This window comes from Daphnia carinata, chromosome 7, assembly GCF_022539665.2.
Source record: "Daphnia carinata strain CSIRO-1 chromosome 7, CSIRO_AGI_Dcar_HiC_V3, whole genome shotgun sequence".
Classification (NCBI taxonomy): domain Eukaryota; kingdom Metazoa; phylum Arthropoda; class Branchiopoda; order Diplostraca; family Daphniidae; genus Daphnia; species Daphnia carinata.
Window position 1 is genome coordinate 7,137,317 of NC_081337.1, and position 27,194 is coordinate 7,164,510.

At 40.8% G+C, this 27,194-nt stretch overlaps 3 protein-coding genes and 1 long non-coding RNA gene across 4 annotated transcripts; 1 reads left to right on the forward strand and 3 right to left on the reverse strand.

Moving 5' to 3' along the window:
* Positions 1-1,686: 1,686 nt before the first annotated feature.
* Positions 1,687-7,109, reverse strand: LOC130685800 (tripeptidyl-peptidase 2-like). The gene is made up of 22 exons (XM_057509092.1): positions 6,835-7,109; positions 6,648-6,773; positions 6,541-6,583; positions 6,194-6,476; positions 5,972-6,135; positions 5,657-5,897; positions 5,463-5,593; positions 5,313-5,405; positions 5,109-5,249; positions 4,570-5,044; positions 4,338-4,510; positions 4,107-4,273; positions 3,825-4,045; positions 3,626-3,751; positions 3,462-3,570; positions 3,286-3,369; positions 3,069-3,229; positions 2,929-3,007; positions 2,628-2,778; positions 2,337-2,568; positions 2,044-2,215; positions 1,687-1,970 (listed from the first exon to the last, which is right to left on the reverse strand). Exons 1-22 carry the CDS (start codon positions 7,081-7,083, stop codon positions 1,761-1,763), a joined length of 3,831 nt encoding a protein of 1,276 aa, XP_057365075.1. The 5' UTR covers positions 7,084-7,109; the 3' UTR covers positions 1,687-1,760.
* Positions 7,110-8,239: 1,130 nt separating this feature from the next.
* LOC130685461 (cytochrome P450 2C70-like) lies at positions 8,240-10,621 on the forward strand. The gene is made up of 9 exons (XM_057508764.2): positions 8,240-8,471; positions 8,780-8,930; positions 9,003-9,142; positions 9,204-9,394; positions 9,454-9,656; positions 9,724-9,886; positions 9,979-10,093; positions 10,183-10,342; positions 10,418-10,621. The coding sequence occupies exons 1-9, from the start codon at positions 8,268-8,270 to the stop codon at positions 10,600-10,602; spliced, it is 1,512 nt and encodes a 503-aa protein (XP_057364747.1). The 5' UTR covers positions 8,240-8,267; the 3' UTR covers positions 10,603-10,621.
* On the reverse strand, positions 9,987-11,182 carry LOC130685861 (uncharacterized). The gene is made up of 2 exons (XR_008999717.1): positions 10,743-11,182; positions 9,987-10,679 (listed from the first exon to the last, which is right to left on the reverse strand). It is a non-coding gene; the product is annotated as an uncharacterized LOC130685861 (long non-coding RNA).
* A 1,092-nt stretch (positions 11,183-12,274) lies between these two features.
* On the reverse strand, positions 12,275-24,146 carry LOC130686875 (protein patched-like). Its single transcript, XM_057510039.2, has 11 exons — positions 23,997-24,146; positions 23,259-23,451; positions 20,410-20,614; positions 17,449-17,518; positions 17,257-17,354; positions 16,263-16,377; positions 16,031-16,123; positions 15,773-15,894; positions 15,539-15,686; positions 13,131-15,401; positions 12,275-13,052 (listed from the first exon to the last, which is right to left on the reverse strand). The coding sequence occupies exons 1-11, from the start codon at positions 24,144-24,146 to the stop codon at positions 12,495-12,497; spliced, it is 4,023 nt and encodes a 1,340-aa protein (XP_057366022.1). The 3' UTR covers positions 12,275-12,494.
* Positions 24,147-27,194: the final 3,048 nt, after the last annotated feature.

Consider the following 27,194-nt stretch of genomic DNA (forward strand, 5'->3'; position numbering starts at 1 on the left):
TTCTCTCTAGACCAGCCGTTTTCAAAATAAACTGAAAAAATGGGAAAAGTCGGGCTTATTTTGTCGATCGGCCGACCAAAAATAAGCCCGACTTTTTTGTTTTTTATTTATAATTTAAAAACTACAAGGCCTATTGAAAAATAAACTAGATGTTAGTGATTGGCATTCAATTCTGCATCGAATTCATGTGTTTTAACCCAAAATTGAAATTTGGACAAAAATGAAAAAGTGGGAAGGCTATAGCCTTCCCACTTTTGTCAAAATCGGTCAAAATGGAAGTGTCGTAGAATTCGATAAAAACCCCATGGCATAGTCAAAATTAAACGCTGAGTTCATTTATGTTAGTGGTTTTCTCTCTAGACCAGCCGTTTTCAAAATATACTGAAAAAATGGCAAAAGTCGGGCTTATTTTGTCGATCGGCCGACCAAAAATAAGCCCGACTTTTTTGTTTTTTATTTATAATTTAAAAACTACAAAGCCTATTGAAAAATAAAATAGATGTTAGTGATTGGCATTCAATTCTGCATCGAATTCATGTGTTTTAATCCAAAATTGAAATTTGGCCAAAAATGAAAAAGTGGGAAGGCTATAGCCTTCCCACTTTTGTCAAAATCGGCCAAAATGGAAATGTCGTAGAATTCGATAAAAACCACAAGGCATAGTCAAAATTAAACGCTGAGTTCATTTATGTTAGTGGTTTTATCGATAAACTAGCCGTTTTCAAAATAACCCAAAAAAAATGCGAACAGTGCTGGCACGATTTTTCATTAGAAAGCCACTGCGTACTGGCGCATTAGTTTTTGCAGTGCATTTCAAAACCGGTTAATCTAGTGAAAAAAAAATAAAATTTTCCCGGAATCAGCATTCAATTTTGAGTATATTCTGTGATTTCCAACCGATTCCAACGAGTGTCAGTTTTTATAGAAAAAATTTTAAGCCCGAGTAATAAATAAACCTGACTTTTCTTATTTTTTTCGTTTTTTACGTTTAATTAAAAAACCATAAAGCCAATTGAAAAACAAGCTTGAATTCCATGATAACCATTCAATTTTGAATCTAAATCATGCATTTTTAAGCCAAATTTGAAATTTGGCCAAAAATGAAAAAGTGCCTTCCCAGTTTTGCTAAAATCGACCATTAACGAAATCTCTTGAAATTGAACAAAAATCACACGGCATAATCAGAATTTATCGCTAATTCTGATTAAGTGATTGGTTTTCTTGTCAAACCAGCCGTTGTCCATATGATAGAAAAAAAGTGCTGTAAAAGCCCCAAATTTTTTTTTGTTTTTTACGTTTAGTTCAAAATCTATAAGGCCAATAAATTTCCTCATAACCAAAATAAGCAACACGTTCGCCAAAAATGTTGCTGGAAAACAGAAAAATATTTAAAATGCTTTAAGTTCTTATTTAACTATTCTCAAATTATATCTACTGCGTGGAAATTTTCCGGACACTTTTCTTGACAGACACTGTTCTGAGTAATTTAGGTTTGGGGTTCCAACCCCAAAATAAATTTTAAAAAATATTGCAGCAGTTGAAGTTGACGGAATGAATAATTTGTTTAAAAATGTTATCAATATATATTCATCTTCAAACGGAACTATGTTCAAATGGAAACAACCCGATCACGGCTAATCGGCTCTAACGCTTTTAGTAACGACGATGATACACATGTCCAAAGTCTTGAAATTTTTAACTGCAATTTATTAATCTTTTTGGATCAAGAATAAAAAAAGATGTCTTGCAATGCAACATGTTCAAAATGGGCGGAAAGCTGTGGGGTATTTAAGCGGAATTGCTCTACCAAAGCACTCTTCACAATGCGACCACTTAAGAGCAGCAAATAATTCAATCATTTTCTCATCAACTTCACGAGTTGGTTTTTCTTCTAGTTGCTTGTAAACCCAACGTAAGGCTTTTCCGTAATGTTTTTGCACTAGCGCAGCGTGAATTGAGAATTTGATAACCTAGAGTCATAATTTGAGACGCCCGTATTTATGAAATGCAGTTAATTTTAAGCGAAATTTTGGTATTTACTACCTTTAGATCTGATGGGTCAACAAACTTGGCAACGTCATTAAAGATATTTTTTATATCTTCAAGAATAGTTGACGACTTTTCCACGTTTTCTTCAATTTGGTACATTTCACACAAGGCAAGACCTTTCTTACATAAAGCCTCCAACAAGTAAGTTTTATTTTTATCCATGCGGCTGCAGAAAAGAAAAATTAGTGTGAATAGCTCTGAAAAATTACTTACCTTAACTTAACTAACCTAATTACTTTACTACCTAACCTAACCTAACTACTTACCTTAACTACTTAACTTTATACCTTTTGATTTTAGTTGCGTCTTTTCTACTATCTGATTTCAAGCCATAGAATTCGAGTAGCTCTGACATATTGATCTTCTTTAGAGCAAGATCCGCAGTTTCCACGATAGCCTTCAGGTTTCGTTCCTTCTCGGACTCCAGGGCTTGCAAGCGCGCTATGTAAATAGGAATATGTTCCGGGAAATCAGCTTTCAATTCTTCATACATTTCTGCACTGGTGGCTCCTGAATCGGCTGTGAAAAAAGAAAACATTAGTATGTTCATTTAGCTGAGTCAAACAGTGCTTAACTACCAAGTTTAGTAAGCCACGTAATTTTGAGATCTCGGAGGGATTCAATCATTTCCTCTTTTGCATTTTTCCGTTTTTCACCATCCTTTTCGGTTTTATTTCCATTCGTTGTCTTAGGAGGCTCAACAAGTGTATAATCGAAAGGATACGTCCCCTAAAAATTTGCCAAGAAAGAGTGTGAATGAAGTGAAAATCTATTTTGGCTGTAAAGTTTTTCAATTAAGACAGAAACGCAAGTTGGCAACTGGAATAGAGAATTGATGTATGGGGAGAAAAAAATATATAAATACAATTAAGAAATTACCACTTTTTTCCCTTGTTCATCTTTGCAGTACGAAATAGTCCCTGAAAAGTACTGGCCAACGCCAACTGTTTTGGTACACCTTTGAAATGGGAAAATACACGTAACTCAATATTTAGCTTTTTTCCTCCAGAATAACTCACTTGTCCGAGCTCAATGGTGAGATGTAAATAGGGACTGTGGTCCCTTTATGGATGGTAGCAGATGTCAGCTTCTTTCCTTGAATCAATGCTTGGTTATGCGTGCCATATATGTCCAATGTTATTGGCGATGCTAATTTCTGACCAATCAATACAGGCATATCCTGAAAAGCACCAAATTAATTTGAAATTGTCTGCAAAGCGATTCATTGATACATACTTGAAGTTTCTCAAGAAACTCCTTCTTTTCGTGACGGACATGAAGTCTTAGTGTGTAGTCGCCTTTTTCCAGTTTGGCAGTGTACTTAAGTAAACAGATTAAAAAAAAGTTCGATTAAGATGTAAGTAAAAAAAAAAAAAAAGAAGCTTTTGACTAAGTATTATAAGCAAACACACGTTGCCAGGATAAGCGTCGCCTGCGCTTATGTACTGCTTGTTTGAATCAAATATCATCCAGAGTTGGGATTCAAATTCGGATTCGTATAGTGTGTCACTCAGCAGAGAGCTAAAGGATACAAGGATGACATAATTGAACTAATAATTCAGCACGATAACTATACCAGTTAGGAACGACTTCGGTTGCTTTTGCAATATTAAAACCGTAGGTCAATTGTAATTCATAGATTTGCCTTCCAGGGAAAATGATATCGCGACAGCCAAGAGGTACAATTTTGAACTCTGTTGGTCTGTTGAAAAAAGAAAAATGTGAATCTCCATCCATTCAAAACAAAAGAAAAGGGCTAGTATGTGGACATTTACCTAAACGGTTGTACTTGGTGCTTCAGAGTAACAACAGGAGCGATTTCTTCAGTAGCTAAACTAGCTTTAAGATCTAATCTCAAAATTCCTTGTCCAGCGTGCATCGATACAGCACAACCTTTGTCACTGGTGACCCCACGGAAAGCGACTGAATAGGAGATCTGAACTGTCCCCAGACTAGCCCACCATTTTGTCATACACAGTTCCATGACTCGTCCTCCCTGAGGGATCACAAATTATTAAAATTCTTTTTATTGTAAATAATACTTGACACATTCTTACTTTTACGGCAAACGCTAAGGGAGTGTTGGGATGTTCGTGCAAATCTATCAACTTATAAAATTCCATTCCAGCTTTGCAATTCAGCTCGGGCATGAGTTGAACAGCGTGCACTATAAACCTTGCATTGTTTGCTTCTGCCTCTAAGTTCTCAAGATTAATGGTGAGAACTGTTACAAAGATAAATGATTTCACTAGTTTTTCGTCACACATTTAATAGCATTTTTGCCTTACCCGCCCAAGAGGCACCTTCTGGAACGTTGACGAAACGGCGTTGAATATCGCCAGGCGTAAAATGTTGTTTGAGGTATGAAACTTCATTGCGAACAGTTTCTGGTTTGACTATTGTGACGGGCACTTCAAATACAGCGCCTTTTTCAGGACAAACTGAGTCGTACGCCTTGATACTAAAGCCAAAATAGTAATTCAACTATTAAGATTTGCAGCGTTCGAAGAAGAATCTTACCTAGTGTAATGAACTCCGGGTGCTAATCCTGTGGGATCTACTTTGACAGAGAAACCCCGTACCATGTACATCAGATCGAAGTGTTTGGGTATTTGAACCCAGGACGCACTACACGCCAGAGACAGTTGGATGTTGAACTTAATTTTGGAATCGGCGTCACGTTCATCACAGTTGAGATAAAAGGGCTCAACTGATATGGAAAACTCTTTTGGTTTCGATGTGAGCATGTCTCTCATGTAGATTCCTTTCATTGCTGGGCCCGAATTGCCTATGGTTACATGAAAGCGAACGTCCCGCTCCTGTTGGTTATGATAGGCTACGAGGTGATCAAAAGCACGATCCACTTGGATCAGTCCATGGCCCTGAGCAAATACTTCGACACCCTCTAGGCAGACCGCAGTCTGTTCCAAAGCTCGCTTGATACTGAATGGAGAAAAAGGTACTCTCCTGGCTTTCAATCCAGAAATCAGTAGAGCTATTAGAAAAAAGAAAGAGATTATAGATCCTGCTTGTCAGCCGCCACAAAATCACGAAAATACCAACAACTCCCGTGACGTGAGGTGCTGCCATGGAAGTGCCGTTCATCAGTTGAGAGCCTCTCAACATAAAGTTAGGAACCGACGTGATAGCACCACCCGGGGCGCATATAGAAATGCCCATACTTCCATCCATGCACGGACCTATAATAGACGTACCAAAATCTTGATTAAGGAGTGCTTAATCGGGAATTTGTTTAAATAAACCTCGTGATGACCAAGTATAAGGCATACCCGGCAACTTCTCTCGTAAAGAATACTCTGCTGCCATCATTTCAGGACTGACGTAGGCTCCAACTCCTAAAATCACACAAACCATAACGACACTAAAATTAAGAAGATGGCAACAAGGTTTACCAATCAAGCTGGTGGTGGAAATAGCTGGGGGTGTCCCTACAGTTGACAAGGCTGGGCCATGGTTGCTTCCGGAAACAACCCATACTATTCCATGCTTACTGACGACGTCTGACATAAGCTCGCCTAGTCGACTGCACGAGCAAAATAAGGTAATAATTTTTGTTTTGTTTTTATTTATTTATGTGTTTGTATACCCTGAATGAGCCCAATGAGCATGTTCGCCATAGCTCATATTGATTACATCCACCTTATAGTGCGTCTGTTCAATTACTCTATTCATAGCACGCACTAATGATGTTCCAGTCTCCATGGACCCCAGTCGATTGTCACCGATTGCAATGGATACAATTTGGGCACCAGGGGCCAGGCCATTCTTCTCCGGCTCGTCCGGAAAATAAGCAGACGCTATCGAGGCTACATGAGTTCCATGGCTAGCTGTACAAAAGAACAAACAATAAATTTTAAAAAGTGCCAATCGTACAAGATGCTAAGTAAGTTGAAAAACCTACAACACATGGAGACGATTTCCAGTATGTTCTCCTCTGGATAAACGTTGATAGAGTAGGACAGCTGGTCTTCCTCTGATAGGGTGCCTACATCAAATGTTTCTCGATAAATGCCCATTAGTTTACATTCTGATAATCTGCCGGAATATGATGTATCCAGGCACGCTCTAAATCAGAAATATATTATCCATATATTCAAAATTGTATTAATATTGGCTTATATACCTCCATTGCTGGCCATCATTGAAAACAACACAGTCAAAGCATGGACCTAGATTGCTAAATTTCTTTTCCAAAGTGTTTAACATTTCAATCTGCATTTCATAATCTTCTTTGGTGGCTTTCTCTGACCCTGAAGGGTCTGGATTTGCTAACTCAAATGCTTGGAGTTTCTTGGTTGTCTCTGCAAGTGTTTTTTTGTGCAATGGATCCCACTTGTTTTCTTTGAAATCTTTAAGCATTCTTTCCCTGAGCGCTGTTGGATAAAGCTGATAAAGACTTTTGCAACCTATATGACACAAAAAAGAGTGTAATAAAAAAAACATTGAAAATCACAACCACTTGGAACATACCAATCCGATATTCCCCACTCGGATTTTTCCAGGAATCTGGAATCTGAAGGAAAAAAAATGTAATTTGCAGAATAACTTAATGCATGTGAGACCTAGAATCTTCCTACCTTTAATGATCTTCCACTAAGACCCGTAATAACACCATTTTTAACTTCGGCTGGAACCAGTGCAACATCACCAGATCCCGTTCCATCAAAACAATCAATAATTTTTGGTTTTCCATCACTTGTAACCTAGTTTATGAGAAGATGGTAAACGATATGGAACCCCATCGGTAAAATTTTCTAAATTTACTTGTAGACCAGGTGCTCTGGGATCCACGCCGGAATCAAATATTGCAATGACAGTTCCCTGACCATTGTAAGACGGAAACTTGTTCAGGTAAGAAATGGCTCCTGTCTCTTTTTTGGGCAAAAGGTCATCCCGAGGAAACGAGGTATCATAGGATGTCATAGCTTGCCCCAAATTACGATAGCAATGAGAAAAAAAAGGTGAGAAGAAAACAATTTGGCGAACCACAGTCAATCTATAAGCAGCCAGCATCAACTTTACAGCCCAGCAGACTACTAAGAAATTTCAAGCAGTCATCAAGCAGCGTTGCCAATGATCAGAATGTAAATTTCAATTTTGAGATTTTTGATTTTTAAGCTGAGTCAAGTTTATAGAACCAAGTAGAGTTATAGAACAGTTAAATTCACATAGGCTACAGAAGTAGCCAGGTTAACAGAAGAAAAGAACATAGATCAATAGCGAAACTGCATTCGATAAACACGAGGGCGTCAAATAAGGTTTTTTAAAACCTTAGTCAGCATTACAGGTATTTTCGTAAAATAGAACGTTTACATTTTGCCATTTTCGTACTCCTTTTTTAAAATAGAATATTTTGCGTGTCTTTCTGATTCTCATTTCGGCGGCACCCAACCATAATATGGTTTTCCGAGTCGATTAGTGCTCGAACTGTGAAACTGGCAGATCACAAGCAGTAAATTAAATGTGATATCCAACGGCAACCTTTGGCAACACAGTCTAGGAATATTTTTGCTTTTCTTTAAATTTTTCGTACAGGAATTCAAGAAATATTTCAGTTACTGTACCTAAAATTTTTCGACATGATTCCAACTTACCCGTCAATAGTATGCTCAAAACCTTTCATTATTGACAAGAACTCATAATAGGGTGTCCTGAGATTTCTCATAAAGAATTATAACGACGAACGCTTCCCGAACAGCTGCAAGAAATTAAGAAGTTTATTATTTTGATTCGACGACAATCTGGGACATGTGTTCTGCATGTTATTTGATACCGGAACTGATGCAGATGCTACTTCAACAGAAACTTTGCATCTGTTCTTGGTCAATAACAGAGGTCTGTTGCGTCTGTAATTTTTCCCGAATTTAAGCAAGTTGCTTGAAACACAGGTTACGTCAGTTGTACTGTAGATTCATCATTCGTGCAAAGCCGTCCGTGCAAGCCTAACAGTAATCACATTTGATGAGCTTATGCACTCGTCAAACTATAATGTCATTATCTTTTTATTTGCTTGATTTATACGGTTTCTTTTGCGACGCGGTCATTTTGGGCCACACAGCCAATTACAGACCGAGTTGCTCAAGGTCGAATTACATAATCTAAAATTTGTAGCCTAGGGAACCATAACTTCCAATGCTGTCAAGAGAAATCACTCCAGTCTCAAAGTACGGGTCAAGTTGGATGCTGATCACTTAGAGATGCTTAACGTGATCTCCATTCTTACCATTGGTTTTGTTTTGCTAGTGATGGTGAGCCTCTTACGACGAAAGAAAGTTAACAATTACCATTTACCACCTGGGCCAAAGCGAAATCTTATCTTTGGTAATCTGATGGATTTAATTTACTCTTCAGTGATTACTGGTGAACCATCGATCCTCAAGTTTGCCAAATGGTCTTTTCAGGTAACGTCCTTCACTTTAGTGGTTACTTCGTCACACTTTGGGCTGTATTCTCTATGTCGAAAGAACAAAATGCGATTGGCGTGCATAGAACGTGACAGTCCGATAAAACAAATAGCTCGTATCTAATGTTTTACCTGATCAGCTGGTCATTGCCACTGCACGTGCAAAATAGACACAGTAAATATGCTGCTTAAAATCGATACAGATAAAATGGCTGTCTATAACTTTTTACAAGATAATTTTGTTTTGACTAAACCCTCTACCGATGTAATCGATAAATAACGTTGTTTCCTTTTCGAATTTATTAGTACGGACCAATATGCTACTTGCGATTTTTCAGACAACGTGTCGTTGTCATTTCAGATGCTCGAGTAGCTCAACAATTATGCATTGGGCAATCAGATAAGTTCAGTACTCGGCCACCAGGATTGTTTTTGTCCCGAGTATTAAAGGGCAAAGGTATGTTGGTTCTTCAATCTATACTTACTAACCGGTTATCAATCAGATAGCGAATGTATTTGATCTACACAGGCATCGTGTTTAATGACGGACCATCGTGGAAAGAACATCGTAATTTTATCACACACGAATTTCGAAAGTTTGGATTTGGAAACCAATCAATCGAGCAAAAAATTCAATACGTGGTTGACGAATACCTTCATCAGCTTAGCGTAAATTGAATTGTTCTATTAATAACATAAAGAAATACTTTAACGATGTTTGGGAATTCAGAAAACCAATGGCAGGGCGCACGATCCGCATGCGAATATCGCAACAGCCATTTATAACGTGATCTGGACGACCATTAGCGGAGAAAAATTCAATTGGGACGATCCATTTCTGCATAAAATAATTGCCAATCTGGAAACTAATCTACAAGCTGTCGAACTTACAGGACCCCACAACTACGTAACTCTTCTCAGGTATTCAGAACATTCTAATCACATTATTCGTCTCTAATCTCTTGAAACAATTGGAATAGCATTTGGCATTTGATTTGGCACAATGCGTTCCGATTGCTGTGCATCGTTACGAAGAGAATGTTTTACTTCAAAGAATTAATTTGCAAGTACAAAAAGCATCGGAAAGAAACTACAACTTCGGACGTGGACGAATCAATGATGTACGACTACTTGGTTAAGATGCAAGGATCGAAAACTAATGGCCGATTGACCCATTTTTCCGGTACATTTTTTAACACTCACCCTCAATCATCACAGGGTATTTATCTTTTTTGTTTTCAATCCAACAGAATCGCAATTACTCTGGCTCGTATCGGATCTATTTATTGCTGGTGGTGAGACAACTGTTACCAGTTTTCGCTGGGTCTTACTTTGTTTAGCGAAATTTCCAGAAGTCCAGCAGCGTTTGCGACACGAAATTATAGAGAACTTTGGTCTTGAATCATCGCCATCGTAATTCAGTTTCATTTTTGCTTCTAGGTTTTTATTTATTTTGATTTAATTCATCCTTTAGTGACGTCTATGTACTCGCTTGAATAATGCAGATACTCACAGCGAACGCAGTTACCTTACTTGGAGGCATTTATTCATGAGACGCTCCGATTTAGCTGTTCGGTTCCGGGCATGTGGCGCAATACGACGCACGATGCAAAATACGAGGTAATTTCTGCATCATTCATCATATTGACGGGCAATTGACGCGAATGGACTGACGGCAATATATTTCTTCCTTTGTTTTTTAACTGCAGAATTACGATATACCAAAGAAGACGTGGGTCCTACTCCACTTTTGGGCGATGAGTAACAACACGGCCCTTTGGAATGATGTCCAGGAATTCAGGCCAGAAAGATTTTTGAATAACGATGGAACGTTTTGCAAAAACGAAAATTTCCTCGCCTTTTCTGCGGGTAACATTTTTTTTTTTAGTTTCGAAATTTGGCTTCTTTACTTTCTTTACATTAAGGATGTTTATTTGTCTTCAGGTAAGAGACAATGCCCAGGTGAATCTCTGGCAAAGACGGAACTGTTCCTCTTCACTGTTGGTGTCTTACAAAAGTTCAGAGTGGCACTGCCAGCTGGCCAAGAAATTGACGTACACGCTGGGCAATTTGGGGTCACCTACACTCCACCCCATCACCATCTCCAGTTTATTCCTCTTGAAGTGTAGTAAGAATCATTTTGGAAAACGATAGAAACACTGTTGGTGGATTTCACCCCCCCCCTCTAAATTCTATTCCTATTTATCTGAAAATGAATAAAACTGATCAATTAAATGAACTAAATCACTGAAATGATAAAGAAAAACACCAAACAACAAACGGATTTCTTTTCTTTTCTCTGTTTCTCTCGACTCTCGAATCAAATGTCAAACTGTACACCACAAATGACAGGGATAAAAACACGTACACTTCACAGACACACAAAGACATTCACTGACACGCATTACACACACACACAGCACATGCACTTTTGTGTTTTTATTTTGAGTAAACAGGGGTCGCAATAATGACGCCTCGATCGTCCATCAAAGTATGTATACACACTCGGTACACACAACGTTGACAAATTGGTTTTGCTCTTTGACATTTTTCTTTCTTTACAACACGTCATATAACATCGGACGAGGCAGCGGCATAAAGAGTCAAGAAGGCAGATTTCATTCATATTAAGACAAATGCGATATTTAAAAACAAACCAAAACAAATCGACAGAAAAATAAAAACAATTGAGCAGGAGTGTAGAGAAAATCCAGGATTTCAGACCAATGAAAAAAAGTTGTCAAGTAATAATTATAAATCATTAAAAAATAGCACGGTAATACTCTCGGTTGTCACAACAGCGCGGCGCTTGGCATGACGATTGGCGGGGGGGAGGGTTGAAATTTCACGAATAAAAAATTAAAAAAAAAAAAAAAAAAAAAAACTTGGAAATTTTCAATTGGTTGTGTTGGTTATTTGTTGTTGTTGTATATAAACCGAAAGGAATTCGGTGGCAGCCATGGAAAGGGAGGACAACGATTCGACGAGTCTCATAATTTATATATATCTTATTTATAGTTCTTTTGTTTTGTTTTCTTTTCTTTCTTGTTGTTGTCTTTAAAAAAATACCAAAAAAACAAAACATGAAAAAAAAAAAAAAGGCGGAGTGAATTTGGAGGGATCGTCAACATCAATTTAAAAAATGAAAAGATCCATCAGAGTTCATTGGATGGATTGGCGTTCCGTCGGATGAGGTAATCGCTCGGTGGATAATATAATCCTTCTTCTTTGCTTTTCCTTTAAAAAAAAAAAAAAGAGGAGGGCTTTAAAAAAAAAAAAAGAAAAGAGGGAGGCTATTATGCTTCAACTCGCGATGCTCGTTTCACGCACGCTTTTCACGACACAAACTTAGCGAGAGACGTAACGGGACTCGCGGCACTTGTCCCATCTCTAATAGTCAGAACCATTTTATAATTGTTATTATTTTTTAAGGTTTTTCTTCTTCTTCTTCTTCTTCTTTTCTTTGTTCCTTAACCTGAGTTTTTCAACTTCATTGGAGGCAAATACAACAACTGGCGTCAATGGCTGAAGAACATTTTCGGATAAAACGAAACTGTAAAAATAGACAATTTGAACCACAAAAAAAAAAAAAATAATAATAAAAGAAAGGAGCGTGACATGAAAATAGAGACTCACGATGATGGACGACAAGGTTGTGGACAATCAAAGAAAACAAAAAAGAATTGGCATTATTAAATAGATACAGATCTGTTGAGTCATTTTTTTTTTGTCTTGTTTTTCTTTTTATATACTGTACAGGAAACACTGGCTGGCCCGTGCGCGTTCATTGGACGCTATCCAATTCATTTTTGTTTTTGTTTGTTTTTTTTCTCTCTTTTGTTTAGTTTTCTTTTTTTTTTTTTTTTTTTTTTTTTCAATGGAAGTGTGTGTGTGTGTTTTTCCACTGCTGTACAATAAAGAGACGAGAAAAAGGATTGGGGCAAATGATTTGTTGTTATCAAATGTCCGTCTGTTGCCCAATCCAATTCTTGTGTTCTCTTTCAGAATAATAAAAAGGAAACTATTGGCCGCCGTCTCGTCGCCGTCGGTGCTTGTAATAAGACGGCTCCATCGAACTGTGCGAGATGGGAGCGTGGACTTCCACCTTGACTTTGGCCGTAGCCGTCACTTTGGTGGTGAAATGTTGGCGGCCGTGAGTCGTCGTGACGGACAACGGCGGTGACGAGCCGCTGCTGTTGCTACTACTGCTGCTGCTGCTACTACTACTGCTGGAATTGCAGTCACTACCACTGGAAGAGTTACAGCTGCCGTTCCCATTGCAAGTTGTCGTCTCGACCACCACTTCGGGTTGGACGACAATTTCGTGAGACGATGTCCACGAAGGTGGCTCTTCGGTGATGGTGGTTAGCGACAAGTCTGAACCGCGCAACCGGCGCGGAACATACGTCACTGACGGATTGTTGTTGTTGTTATTGTTATTATTGCTACTGCTACCGTTTTCGGACTGGGAGCGGAAACCGGCTCCACTCGAGTCGCCGCGTCTGGAACAGCGTTCCATGCAAGGAGACGGCATCGGTGTAGGAGTGGCTATCCGATCTTCTCCATTGGCTGGAATGACCTTTTAATTTCAACATCAAACAGAAGAAAATGATGAGCATCCAATGCGCAAAGAAATCAATTAGCGAAATGAAATTACCTCTGCTGGAGGGCCGACAAGGGAGAGCAGGATGGGCAAAAAGAAGAGTCCGTTGACGAGACCGAGGAGCACCAAGGCGGAAAGGACGTAGAAGAAGTATTTGACGATGAAATCGAAATCGGAAAAGGCCAACATGACGATGCTGAGCAACGTTGAGATGGCGCCGTGAACAACTGGTGCCATCATCAGTTCGAGGGACATTTGAGTCCGTCTGTTGCGTCCGCCAATGCTCGTAACGAAGCCGACCAGAATGTGGATGGTGAAGTCGACTCCGACACCGACGGCCATGATGAGAATGACGGCCGGAGCGGCGCTCAACTTGACACCGAGCAAGCCCAGCACGCCAAACAGTTCCAGAACCATAGAGGCCAGTACGAAAACGGCGACCGTGGCGGCCCAGATGCTCATGAGCGAGACGCAGAGTACGAGGAAGATGGCGACGAGGACGCAAGCCAAGGCGAGGAAGAGGAAGAAACGCAGTTTGAGATACTGCTCCCAAAATGTGAAGGGGATGCCTGCCGGGAAGTTTGGCAATCCTCTGTCTTCGAATTTCTTGCAGATTCCTCGAACCTGTTCGATCATGTCGGTGATGTCTTCGGTCGACCCGAGGTTGTTGAGGTAGAACGGCAGCTGAGCGTAGATGATGGGCGGCGATTTGGGTATCTTGAGCTCGACGTCAGCGGCGTTGTGATACCACTGGCGCGGTTCAGGCCTCAAGGACGTCTGCGACGCACTGTAAGCCAAGGCATCGTTGGTGACCCAGGCAGTCAAGTAATTGTAGAAAGCTTTGGGGTTGATGATTCCGTCGCCATCGACCAGCCGAACTTGACCGACTAGCGACTTGTCAATAGGATTGTCGACATGACCCGTCTGAACCAGCAACTTGTAGGCGAGAATGGCGTCTTCGGAAGCGTTGGAGAACCAGCGCTCTTGATTGATGCAGCCGGCCGCTTGGTCGCGATCGAAAGCTCTTTGGAGTCCGATAAGCCAGTCGCGGAAGAGGCTGAGCCAGAACTCGGGCAGGCCGCCATCATCGTTCTTGATGATGGTCGAGACCCTCGTGAAAGCGTCGTGGTACTCGTAGAGCAAACGCTGATTGTTGGGGTACTCGAAATTGCCCTGGGTCACGGCGAACATGTTGTAGAAGCCAAAGTATTTGTCGTGAGCGGCCAAAAAGCCGTACTCGGACGTCTGGTGCGGCACAATGTCGGTCAAATTGAGTCCGTTCTTGACCTTGCTCATACCCCAAACGCTGGCCGCCAACAGAACGATGAAGGCGACCATGCCCAGCACCTTGACGGGCGTTTTGAGCAGCAGACGACCGTAGGAGTGGCGAGCGAATTTGGACAAGGTCCAAGTCTGACACTCGACAGTCTGGGTGGGCGGAGCGCAGTGGATCAGCGGATCCAAGGCCGGGTCCGTCTCGCCATCGGCAGCTTCGACATTGCCCTGCTGGACGGTTGAGCTGATGGTGACGGGCGCTTTCTTGGTCAACGTCGGCGTCGAACAGCCGGGCGCCGCTTTGCCGCATCGGTCCATCTTCTTCAATTCGACAGGGATGGCCGGCTGGACGGACATGATTTTCGGCGCGTCCGCATCGCATTCAGAAGAGCCGATCGAAACGACGCCGGCCAAGCAGCAGAGTAAATCGACACGATTGGCTACTCTCCGCTTCATGTCGAGGCTCATAATGGCCGGGAAGACCAGCAACAAAGTAGCCAGGTTGAAGAGGACCAGAATGCCGGCCTGAAGAGAGAAGGCTCTTAGAGCCGGGATGGGAATAATAGCGGCGGCGAAGAAAGCGCAGGCGTTGCTGACGGAGCTGAGTAAAATGCTGACGCCCGACCGCTTCAGAATCTCGCCCGTGTGGTCGTCGTGGCGCCGGTACTGCTGGTCCCAGCTCTGGGCGTAAGTGTGCGTCAGCAGAAACATGTTGTCGACGCCCAGTCCCAAGGCCAAGAACGGCACAATTTGGGTGGTGGAAGCGTTGAAAACGATGCCGATCAGGGCGCAAAAACCCAGGCCGGCCGCCACCGTGATGGCTACTAGAAGCACGCCGGCGATGCCCAGCCCAGACTGCGACCTCACCGGGTTGGCCCAGTTGACGAGCGACACTCCGGCGTAGACCAGCATCAAGATGTAGCCGACGGCGACGCGGACAATGCTCAATTCAGAGAACTCCGTCATGATGCTAGCCAAGCTGGCCGACGAGAAGGGATGGATCTTGTAGTTCTTGGTCTCGTTGGAGGAGGCGGCATGTCGGAGGACCTCCTGTTTCGATGCCAACGGAAAATCGATTTTTTAAATAAGAAATGAAAATAAAGGGAGAATGGAGGCCTATGACGCATGTCAAAGGCCGGCCCGCTCAGGTAAAAAGAAGGGGCTCAAATGACAGTGAAAACACCCACCTGAGTGAACTTTCTCTGCCAGGCGTGTAGAATGTCGGCGGCCTTCTCTTGGCTCCATTCCAAGTTATGGACCCGATAGGTCTGCGACCAATACTCGTACATCTCTTTCTCGCCCATCAGCTGCAGGATCGACTGCAAGGCTTCCGCCCTACAAATGTTTCAAATACCAAATGAATTTCTTTTCTTTTTTTTTTTTTGGGGATTTTTTTTCTGATGAGTGGAGGGCGGACTTACTTGACAATGTGTCCTGTTTTGTTCTTCTTGGTGCCGCCGACGACCAGATCTTCAGGCCAGTGCATGAACTTTGTGGCGAAGCCGTAGCAGCCGCCCGTCAACTCGGCGCCAATGTCAGGGCTCTGAAAGAGAACCAAAAGGAAAATACGATTCAACATATTTTTCTTCTAGGCTTTATAAAGGCTATTTTCTTCTGGTCTGATAAATCTCAATTAGTCCCTGTCTCTTATTTATTTATTTTATTTTTTTTTTTTTTACCTGTGTGAGATTCTTGTTGGGCGCGGACAAGGGACACTCGGGGTCTGTGGGGTCCAGGCATGGCTTCTCTTGATAGGCGCTGCTGATTCCGGCCTGAAACACAAATACAATTGCAATCAATACAAATGGCATTTTTTTTTTTTTTTTTTTTTTTTTGCCGACGGAAAGTGGAACAAACAAAAGAATCGAAATTTTGTTGTACAAAAAAAAAAAAAATTATTGTTTCGTTTACCCTTTTCATGAAGTCATCCAGCGTGTCGAAGGGAAAGTTGAAGTTGAAGGACTTCATCGACTCGAGCAACCGTTGCGGGTGCAAATTGCTCCACCGAATCCCCGATCCGAGCATCCTGTCGAAATCGATACACCCAAAAAATTCCATTAATAGACTACCGTCTTTTTTTTTTTTTTTTTCAAAAATTATTTGATTTCATTTAAAAAAAATAAAATAAATGCATCGGCTTGTTTCATATCAAATCACCCGACAATCCCCAATCCCCCCTAGTTTCCTCCGAGAGGGTCACGCCGGGCTTGTCATCCGATACAATCCCAGCTGGAACACACATTCCAGCATCTATCTTAGAAAAAAAAAGAATGCCCATTATCGTTGGAACTTCTTCTTTAAGATGCGCAGCTGTTGCCTGTGCGTGGTGGTGTGTGATATCAGCCACCGAATGGGGGCAAGAAGGCGGAGAAGAAGAAAAACAAAACAAAAACAAAAAAAAAAAAACGAATAGATCCAACATCTATAAATATCGCGCAGGAGTCGGGAGAGAATGTCAAGACAGCGACTTTGTGATAGCCGAAAAAAAAAAAAAAAAGCCAAGAGAAAAGAAAATGAAAAAATTATAAGAGTGTAGTGTTGGCGGGTGGTCTCCTGGAAAAGGACACGAAGAGAGAGAAAGAACCACTTTGGAACTTGTCCATTCATGCATGTCACCCCACTCTCTATGTGTCCGTCGACGATGCCAGTTTTCCTTTTTATCCCGAAAAAGGTAAATTAAAAAAAAAAAACGCATAAGAAAACAACTTTTGGAACGTTTTCGCCCACATGATGGTCGTTTCGTGCTACTGTTTGATATTCATTCCTTACTTTTTTTATTTATTTATTTAAAGGATATATTTTTTTTTTGCGCTTTCTTTTGATAATGAAACGAACATTCTTTTGCCGAATAAAATTCTTTCCAAAAAAAAAAAAAAAAAGAGATGACGATGCGAAAAATACTTACGGGACGGTGACGGGTAGATCGGGTCCAAGCAACTTGGAGCCCTCCCAGAAGCAGTCGAGCGGCGTGATGATGGCGCACGGGAAAATGTTTTCAAAAATCTGCAAATTCACCAAATTGATTAGATTTTTGTCAATGATATGCACACACCGTCGAGGTCGAAATTGTTTTGTTTTTAGAATCAAGTCTACATACTTGATCGATGTACTGGATATCGAAACTGGGAAAACTGGGCGAATAGCACAAATCTTTTAATCTCCACGTTCTATTTTTAAAAAAAAAAAAGAAAAATCTATTAATATGAAAATTTGCCACAAAACGTGTGCAATAAAAAGTTCGCAGTTTATTACACAAAAAAAAAAAAAAATCCCCCCCCCAAAAAAAAACAAATGCCGCCATAGCGGGTTAGGTAACCGTCCGGGCTGCAAAGTCACTAAGCAAACACACAACACGCCGTGTATTCATGTTGGAATGTCCCCCTTTAAATAAAAGGAAAAAAAAAAAAAAAAAAAAACATTTTCTTTTTCTTCTTAAACTTTTCAACGAGTTTCTTGATCTCCCCCCACACAGACCAGAAAAAAAAAAAAAATCAGAGAGAGAGAGAGAGCTGGATGAATGGCCCAGCTAAACCGAAACGCGCCCGCCCGCGCTGTCTTACTCGTTCTTTGCGTCCAAGGCCCCCGTTGGCATACTCTTCACCATATATAGCGTTGCGTTGCATGAGGAGAGCGAGCCCCCTTATATATACATATCAGCTGGACGAGATCTTTTTCGACAACAAAAGAGAGCGGGCATGGAACGGACCACCATCATACACAGGCTGCAGGGGAGGAAGAAAACAAAACAAAAAAAAAAGTGAAGATGCTTGTCTTGGTGTTTATTCATTCGCTTCATGCTTATTATGCTTGTCCGTCCAGCGTCTGCCAGAAGGCAAACAAAAAAAAAAAAAAAAAAAAAAACATCTTTTTTTTTTTTTTCAAAGCGCTTCTCCGATATCATATCAGCGGATACTTTGTTAACCGGACCGCCTTCTCTCTCTCTCTCTCTTTCATTCTTTTGCTTAACAAAAACACGTAAAGAATGACTCAAAAAAAAAAAAAAAAAAAACTTTGTATGTCTCGCTATAATCTCAAATCGTCTTGATTGTGCGCGTGTGGGTGTAACGACCGGTTTTTTTTTTGTATCAAATTTCTTTTAGGCGGTCGAATTGGGTGAAAGCCGTCAAGAAAAATGAAGCGTTTGAAAAAAAAAAAAGGGCCGTGTGCGCGAGATCACTTTATTAGAAGACTATTAAAGAAAGAGCTGAACGAAGAAGAGAGTTCGGGAAATAAAAACATCTCCAGTTGGACAGTTCCAGCTGTTTTCGTATTCAGCAAACACACACACAGAGTCCGCCTTTTTCAAACTGTGCTGTTGCTGCTGCGGCGGCGACTGGCTGGGTCATTAGGCGCCGGCCCTAAAAAGGGTTCTCTCTCACTCTCTCTCTTTTTCTTGTGCGTGTGGCTGGACTTTTTTTTTTTTTTTTCAAACTCGTGTAGATATATATATATATATATATAAATATGTACAGCTGCGCCCTTCTTTTTTTTCTGTCTTCCTTTCTCTCCATTTTCACGTTAGCTCCTTGGAACACCTGCATCGGGCCTCGCTCTCTTTTTCAAACAAAAACAAGCCGACTTTTTTTTTTTTTTTTTCTTCCCCCCTTTTTTTTTCTATCATCTTATAAAAAAAAAAAAAAAAGGTCGTTTCTATAGGGCTCCTCTATATACTAGATCGGTGCACAAGTCCCATGGAATTCCATGGCGACATTTCACCGCGCTCAAGAGGGGGGTCCCTTCCGCGTCCGTTTCTTTTTTATGATTTGATTTTTGTTTTCTTTAAATTTTCTTTCTTTGGTGTGTGTCCACTTGATTTTTCTTGTGCTCGTTCACTGAATTCCGATACTGTTCGAGACCATTGATTTTTCTCACGGCCCTTGTTTTGTTTTTTTTTTCTCGATTCTTCCTGGACTTCTGTTGCCCCAAAGTACGCACGTAACAAATGGTGAGTGTGTGTGTGTGCTAATATTGAATAACCAGAAGCTCTTCACATACCAAATTCTTTGTGTGTTTTTCTTTTGGTGAATGAACTTTTTGGGGACGATATTTTTCGAATAAAACAACAAAGAAGAAAAAAAAAAAAAAAAAATTGGAGAAACGAAATGAAATGAAAAAAAAAAGAAAACGAGCTGTGCGTGTCGTCGTGTGGAGGGTCTCGACGTCGACCACCCAAACAGTTTTTTTTCTTTTCCAGTCTCGACCGAAAAGAAACAACAACAACCGCACGAAGAGAAAAAGAACTTGAACGCGGAACCCGCTAGTGTTGCGTCTATTCTCTTTGATTTTTTTTTTTTTTTCCCTTCCACTTTTTGTGCTCATTTTCATCTTTCTCTCTTTCCCTTCGAATTCCGCCCTTCCATCTTTAAAAAAAAAAAAAAAAAAAAAAAACGAGCCGACTTTATTACGGCGCGGCGGGTCGTCTTTGGAGGGCAGCCAGATATCTTCATCTTCTTTTCGTTGGTAAATCGATGATGGCTCAAATATTCACAAGTCTACACGGCGTTCTGTTGTTTTCTCCTTTTTTTTTTTTTTCTCTTTTTTAACGTTCCTTTCAGTCCAATAGAAATGAAGAGGATAGATTGGATGAAAAAAAAAGCAAAAGAAAAAAAAAAAACAACAACAAAAACAACAACAAAATACCCAAAGAACCGGTTATTGTGTTTTGTTTCTGAGCCAAAAGTAGACTGAAACTCATTCAGTCGGCGCCGGAGAGAGGCCACCCAAGCGACGGCGATGGGGCCCCCAGATTAGAAAATGTTCAACCAAAAAAATAAAATAAAAGAGAACCTCTCTCTCTTTTTTTTTTTTTTTTTTTTTTTTTTTTTTTTTACTTTAAAACTCCCCCCAAAAAAAAGTATTTAACTCTCTCCATCTTCTTCTCCTGTCTCTCACGTGTAAATACGCACACAACATTTATGTCTATACAAACAATATCCTTAAAAAAAAAATAAAAGATGGCGGCAGGCGCAGCCAATGTCTAGCCATCCGAATTTTTTTCTTCTTTTTTTTTTAAAGGAAGAAACACACCAATGAAATGAGAATAAAACAAAACACTTACGTATCGAACATTTCGACAGTGACTTTGGTGGCGGCGTGGACGGCCCGCAGGTGGGCCAGCAATGCATCTCGACTGAGGACGGAGCCGCCTGTGCCCCCTTGACCGGCGCTATTCGGCGTCTGGATGAGAATCTGATGGGTCGAACCGGCTCCTTCGCCCAGCGTCCGCCTCATGTAGGCCAACTCCTTCTCCAAACGGCCACCCTCTGTGCGTGATCAAGTCATTCGTTCACGAAAAGGGAAAGAAAAAAAAAACTCCATTAGTTCAAGGGCAAACATGTTGCATACTCCGGCCAAGATAGAGCCATCAACTCGGGCCGCGGCCATTAAAGAACTCATCTTAACGATGTACCCCTCTCTCTATTTTGCCTCCTTTTTAGTTTCCCCTCCAAAAACATAATCACAGGTTTACTTCTTTTTTTTTTTTTTTAAAGGTACATTCTTTTTTTTTTTTTCGTGTTACAACCAATCACGGTAATACGTTTGAAAACGGGAAAACGTTGGCAGAATACGCAATCGCCCGCCAATGTTTTCTGAATCCCGCGGGATTTTTTTTTTTTTTTTTTTTTACTCCCTTCGTCCCACCCAAAGAGAAAAAGAAAATAATAATTCGGTGTTGCTCCGAAGTTGAACAACCTCTTTTCCCGAACGGGCTCTGCGGCGCCGTTTTTAATGAGCTTCCTGTAAATAATGTTTGGTATTTTCTTTTTTGTTTTGGGGAGGGAAGGCTTTCTTTTAAGAGTTTTATTATTATTATTTTTTTTTTCTTAAAAAAAAAAAAAAAGAGCCGAGTTTGTCTAGCCAATCTTTAACGTTTACGTTTTTTTTTTTTTTTCAAAAGCGATTGGAAGGCATTCCTTTTTTTGGCCAAAATGATATAGCTCCAAGACCGGTTATATATATATTTCCTTTTTCTTTTTAATATATACATTCTCTCGTTTTCTCTATCGTCTAGTGAAGACATCACGGCCAACAAGTCAATTAAAACGATACGCTTATAAAACAGCAGCCTTCGGACTCTCTCCTGCGCTATGGGTGGCCCATTGCTCGACCCCCTTAAGGGGTCCCTTTAAGGCTTCTCAGATGCAAATTCCATTCTCGGCTGTTGTATCCAAAACAACTCGAGCCAAAGCAAACGAGCCAACAACAAAACAAAAAAAATTTTTTTTTAAACTTTTGAACGGAGGAAAACTTAAAAAAAAAAAAAAAAAAAAAATCCAACTGATTGTACGACATGATGAATACAACATTTTTTTTTTTTTTTTTCAAAAATTTATATCTGATAGAAAATATTGCCAAAGCTTATCGTGCGGCAACCATCAACCCCGAAACCATGTCTTTCTTCCAGCGTGTTAGACGGGGAGGGGGAACGTGTTGCGTGTCTCTTTGGGTGGGCCGAACGCGTTCAACCGGGGCTTCGAAGTGCTGCGCATCCGCATGCGTCTTCCCCGCGAGCAAAATAAACGCAAAGGCCCTCAAAAAAAAAAGGAGAAGAGGAAAAGAAGCACACAAAATGATAAAAATATGTGAAAAGAAAAGAAGAGACCCACAAAAAAAGAAAAAGAACTGTATTTTTTTTTTCTTTCTCTCTTCCCTGAAAAGGAAAAAAAAAAAACGAGGGTTGTGTGAGAGCATCCACTACTACCACAAGGAAAAAAGGTTCTTGTAAAGAGCCTGACCTTGATGTACATACGATGGCATTCCTTTTTTTTCTTTTTCTTATCGTATAAAAACACACACGTATGGGAATCTTTTTAACATGCACAATGTGGAATACTATCATGCCCATATGCCGATTTCGTATTCTTTCTGTATCGGAGAGAGACGCAATCTGTCGGAAGTGATGGAATAATACAAAATGGAGGTCACGAGAAAGGTAAAAAAAAAAAAAAATGTAAAGAAGAGGAAAACCTTTTTTTTTTTCTTCTCTATTGTAACAAGTTTGACGGGTCAATTGAGAAGGGACCGATAGCTGAAAAAAAAAAATTCAGGTACGCGCACCGTCCGTTCACAATGGGTCAAAAAAAGGGGGGGGGGACATTCTTTTCTAGCTCGTAAATTCTTTCCCTCCATCTCGCAAAGAGCCGATTTTTTTTTAATTTTTCATCTACCTTAACATTTTGGTGCTGTACCTTTTTTTTTTATTTCCCCACCTTCTGTTGGGTGGTCTTTTAACGAATCTAAAATATAATTTTTTTTTTCTTTTCTTTTCTTCTAGGTTGACAATTTTGGTCATCATCATAGAAGAGGCGGCGTGAATGCGGGTAACGTTCAAAAGAAAAAAAATACGAGTCAGAGTGTCTCATTTCAAGTCATTTCCATATGGGGGCTCCACTGGATGCAAAGAGTGAACAGATGTGCATTTGGCAAAAATAAGTGAGAACCCTACAGTTCATTAAAAAAAAAAAAAAAAAAAAATGAACTCGACGGAAGAATTTAAACATAATCCAGCTCTATCGCTAATGAAGACATGGTCCCCCTCCCCCCTTCTCTCTGCTCCCTTTTAACACACAAAGAAAATTGTATGGGGGGAAAGGAGATAGTGAAGAATGAAAATGGAGGTGCTAAACATTCCAAGAGGGTTAAAAAAAAAACTATAATAGCTCGTGAAAGAGAATCACTCGATGCGGGCGGATTTTTTTTTTTTTCAAAACATAAAACACGGACCGACCTCCCCTTTTTAAAAAATAAAACAAGATGGTGGAACACAAAAAAGAAAGGGAGCCATCTATTTTCGGGGAGGGATGAGCTCCTTTTTCCGGTGCGCATGTTGTGTTGGCATTTGCCGAAAAAAAAAAAAGGAGAAAAGCGGATGGAAGCAAAAAACAAAAAAAAAAAGTGTTGTATTACCTTCGACCCAGAGTTTCTCGACGTCCGTCTGGATGCTGGCAGATTTGAGGCCGACGCAGAAGGTGGATAAGACCAGCAATCCAACAAAGAGGACCTTGCCGGCGTGCCTCTGCACGAATCGGCCCAGGTGGAAGAGATGCCACTGTAGTTTCGTCCGCAGCCATAACGCCGCTTTGTTACCCGATGCTTTACCCTATTATTCATGAAAAAAAAAAGAAATATATATATATATATATTAAGACGTCAAACATTTTCGTTCTTCTCTTTATTTTCCCATAGATTCCGGAATTTCTTTTTAAACCTTCTCCCCTCCTTACCAGGAAAAAAAAAAAAAGAAGAGGAAAGAGGATAAAATAAAAATAAGGGAAGAAGCAAAATAACTCTACACTGTGGGCCCAGCCGAAAAACAACGAATGGTGGTGGAAAGAAGGAAAAAAAAAACAAGTTAAGAAGAAAAAAAAAAGAGGAGAGTGGCTGATGGGTTTTGTGTGGGGCCTACGCCCTTGAGCGATGGCTTGGCCTCAACTGTTTTTCTCTCTCTCTCTCTCAGTTCGGGCTCGGGGCCCCCGTTGTTGTTGATGTCTTCATTCCGTCGCCGACGCCAGAGCCCCCTATATCCCGCCGACTATACAATTATTCGACACACACACACACACACACACACGCACGCAAAGACATACAGTGTTGAAAAACACACGAAAAGAAAAGCAGCTACAATTTGCAAATGTTTTAAATTACCTTTTTGATTTGATGAAGGGCGAGCCGGGCATCTGTCCAGCTCGTCCTGGTCAACAAGTCGGAATCGACAGTCCTTAACGCCGCATAAGCGTCTTCGGGCGTCGGTTTGCCCGATTTCTCCACGACGTGCGAATGCATCGTAATGGCCATGGCACGCGAACCGTGCACACAATTTTCCTTCTGCTGCACTTGCAAGGGACGAATCGTCGCCTCTTCCTCGCAGATGACGACGTGCTGTCGTGCAATTTCGACAAGGAGACACTCGGCGGCGGCACTAATCGACGACGCTGATGATCACCAGATATTGCAGTAGCGGCCGCAACCGACCAGCAGCCTAACATGGCCTCGTTTCATACTGACGGACTTCACACACAAACATCGGGGATCGTGACACTTCAATGCAACGAAATTCAAACTTCTTTTTTTTTTTTTTTCCAGTGGCTTAACGGCTATTGAATGGCATTCACTTTCCGTTCGTTTCCTCCCCCCTACTAACCAATAGTTTCTTTCTTTTGGCAGCAGGCAGCAAACAACTGCTAAGGAATTTTGAAAAAAACACCATCCGACGAGGGTTATCCGTGTGGCGATGACACACACACACTCGTTTTTTTTTTTTTGTTCCACGAAAAATCGGAAGAACAAACGAGAAAGGGAAAATGTCTGTTCGTTCACGTGCAGATGTCGTTTTTTTTTTTTTTTCTTTTCAATGGTGCACTGCACATACACACACACAACACACACTCACAATAATAATAACTAAACACCAGAAATTGTGGTAGCACACAGACACACACACAAGACAAGCCAAAAGTGTGGAGCAAAAAAAAAAAAGAACTGTGCGAGAAAGAAACCACGCGACTCTTCGTCTAGCTTCCTGGCTGTCGACTGAAAACTCTGGCAGAGATGGCCGCTAGCTTTTACACACACACACACACACACACACCCGTTCTCCGCTAAACCGTTTCGAAGAAGGCCCTCCCCATTCCCATTCCACCACCCCTTTTTTCCTATATATCCTCCTCTTTCGCCTCCCCCTATTTTTTTTTTCTCTCTTTTTTCTTCGAGTTCTTGATGGTGGTGCCCGCCGGCAAAGGAAAAAAAAAAAAGGAGGAAAAGAAATTTTTCGGGTCGCCCGCCCACAGCGTACCACCAAGTGGCGGATCGTCGAACTACAGCGCGCCCTTTTTCCTTGGCTCTTGAACGTACTAAACACGCATTTCTTTCAAAAATTCAAAACAAAAATTAAATGCGTTAAAATGAATTGACGAGGAAAAAAAAAAAAAACACATTAAATTTAAATAATTCAAAGAAAGACGCCTTTCGAGTTTTTTTTTCCCCTTATTTTCAAATTGGTAAAGTCGTTCTAATCGGCTCAGCAATCATACAAACTTGTAACTGAATATTGGGGAGGGAAATTTGAAACCATTTTGGCTTGACTCCGAGAAAGATGAATGTCTTGTGTTGCTAACTCGAAACTGGCCAACGGCGGATCCGATTCGGATTCCATTCAAACAGCAGAACCCCCTCTCCGTTGAAAAAAAAAAAAAAAAAAAGACACAAAACAATTTCCCGAGTGAAAGGGGGCGCGCGAGTGTGTATAGCCATACACGCATACACACTGTGTGTGTATGTAAAGTTTGGTGGTAGCAGTAGAGGAACTTAAACCTAACAGAACCGCCGAATGGTGGACTGGACACGTAAAAAAAAGGGGGGGGGGGGGAGGTGGAGGTCTGGTTGCCTGGGCAACACGCAGAACCCCCACCCCACCCGAACAAACCCAGCGGGCATATACAAAAAGCCCTTCGCTTCTCTTTTTTTTTTCTGGCCAACGCCGGGACCCCACACGACGAACTTTTTTTTTTCTACTCTTCGTCCGGGTTCTCCTCCTCCATTCTATACTCTCTCTCTCTGTACATGTATATATATATACAAGATGTACACACACACATGTGTGTGTACATGCCACACACAACTTCCTCTTTTTTCTTTCTGTTAATTTGAACGCACGTAGACACGAGAGAGAGAGAGAAATGAACTTGGAATACAAGAAGATTTTAATGCAAATTGAGCACACGTCAACTTTGAAATTCTTGGAGCGTTGGATTTATTTCGATCACGACGCAACCGTTTTTCGATCTTTCTCTCTGATGCCTTCATGAGAAAAGAAGTCATTATTTTAATGACTCTATTCTCTTGTCAGTTCCTCGTGCGCGCGCTCTTTTTTCGTTTCTTTTACGGTTATAGTCACAGACAGACACAGGTAAAAAAAAAAAAGAAAGAAGGGGAAAAAAAAAAAGATGGTGTGGCAGAGAACGAGAGAGAGTGGCGCTGTTAGTGTAATCTGGTGGCGGATGTGCGGGGCAATTACCCGGTCGCAACTTAATTGCCAACGAACTTTGACCGTTCTGCTGTTTCTTTTGCTCTTCTTTTTTCTCAGCTTATATACACAGACACTGTGTCTACGGCTTTCAAAGATTTGTCAACAATCAAGCACACACACACACACATGTCTGTGTATATTAAAACAAAAAAAAAAAAAAAAGAGTTTTTTTTTTTTCGCTTCCAGTTTTGTTTTTTCCAAAACTGGTGAAGGCAAACGGATGAAGGGAGGGGAGAGAAAACAAAGAATTGGCAATGGCTGCCACCACGAGGGTCTGTGAGTTCTGCTTGTTGGGTGGTCTTTCTGCTTGGCTCTTTTTCTTCTCTGTACCATCACTCTTTTCTATTGGGAAAGGCTCTTTTTTTTTTCTTTTTTATACATACAGCCCGTCATGTCTTTTTTCCAGTCAGCCATCTTAGATCCGTTGTTTTTATTCTCATTTTCTTAAAACACAATTTGAACAAAAAAAAAAAAAAGGTTTCTTTTACACGCGAACGAAATAAAAGAATGTACTGAATCAAAACCGATCGCTTGACTGATTGAACAGTGTACTACATCGAGCAGCGTTGCATTATCGACAAATACGTTCCATTTTGTTTTTTTTTATTTTCGTCCTACAGAAAAAAAAAAAAGGAAACGATGGCAATTGAACTGGAAAATGCTGTACTACCCTACCACACGATTCATGTCTTGTGTTTTATTATTATATTTTTCAAGAGTTTTCCCCCTTGCTTGTAAAAAATGAAAGGAAATAAATAAGATAAGATGGTCGATGGAGATATGGAGTCTGACAGGTTGGACGAGAGTTGGGGAGGGAT

Bases quoted from the DNA above. Each gene is read 5' to 3' on its own strand.
- LOC130685800 (XM_057509092.1), bottom strand. From the start codon at position 7,083: ATGCTGGCTGCTTATAGATTGACTGTGGTTCGCCAAATTGTTTTCTTC. The intron at 3,571-3,625 runs GTATAGTTATCG...TGTATCCTTTAG, and splicing joins ACCGAAGTCGTTCCTAACTG to CTCTCTGCTGAGTGACACAC. The intron at 2,216-2,336 runs GTATAAAGTTAA...TCTTTTCTGCAG, and splicing joins GACGCAACTAAAATCAAAAG to CCGCATGGATAAAAATAAAA.
- LOC130685461 (XM_057508764.2), top strand. From the start codon at position 8,268: ATGCTTAACGTGATCTCCATTCTTACCATTGGTTTTGTTTTGCTAGTG. The intron at 9,143-9,203 runs GTAAATTGAATT...TTGGGAATTCAG, and splicing joins AATACCTTCATCAGCTTAGC to AAAACCAATGGCAGGGCGCA. The intron at 9,395-9,453 runs GTATTCAGAACA...CAATTGGAATAG, and splicing joins AACTACGTAACTCTTCTCAG to CATTTGGCATTTGATTTGGC.
- LOC130686875 (XM_057510039.2), bottom strand. From the start codon at position 24,146: ATGGCCATTACGATGCATTCGCACGTCGTGGAGAAATCGGGCAAACCG. The intron at 20,615-23,258 runs GTAATACAACAC...GATCACGCACAG, and splicing joins CGAGAAACTCTGGGTCGAAG to AGGGTGGCCGTTTGGAGAAG. The intron at 15,895-16,030 runs GTAAAAAAAAAA...GTTCTCTTTCAG, and splicing joins CCAACAAGAATCTCACACAG to AGCCCTGACATTGGCGCCGA.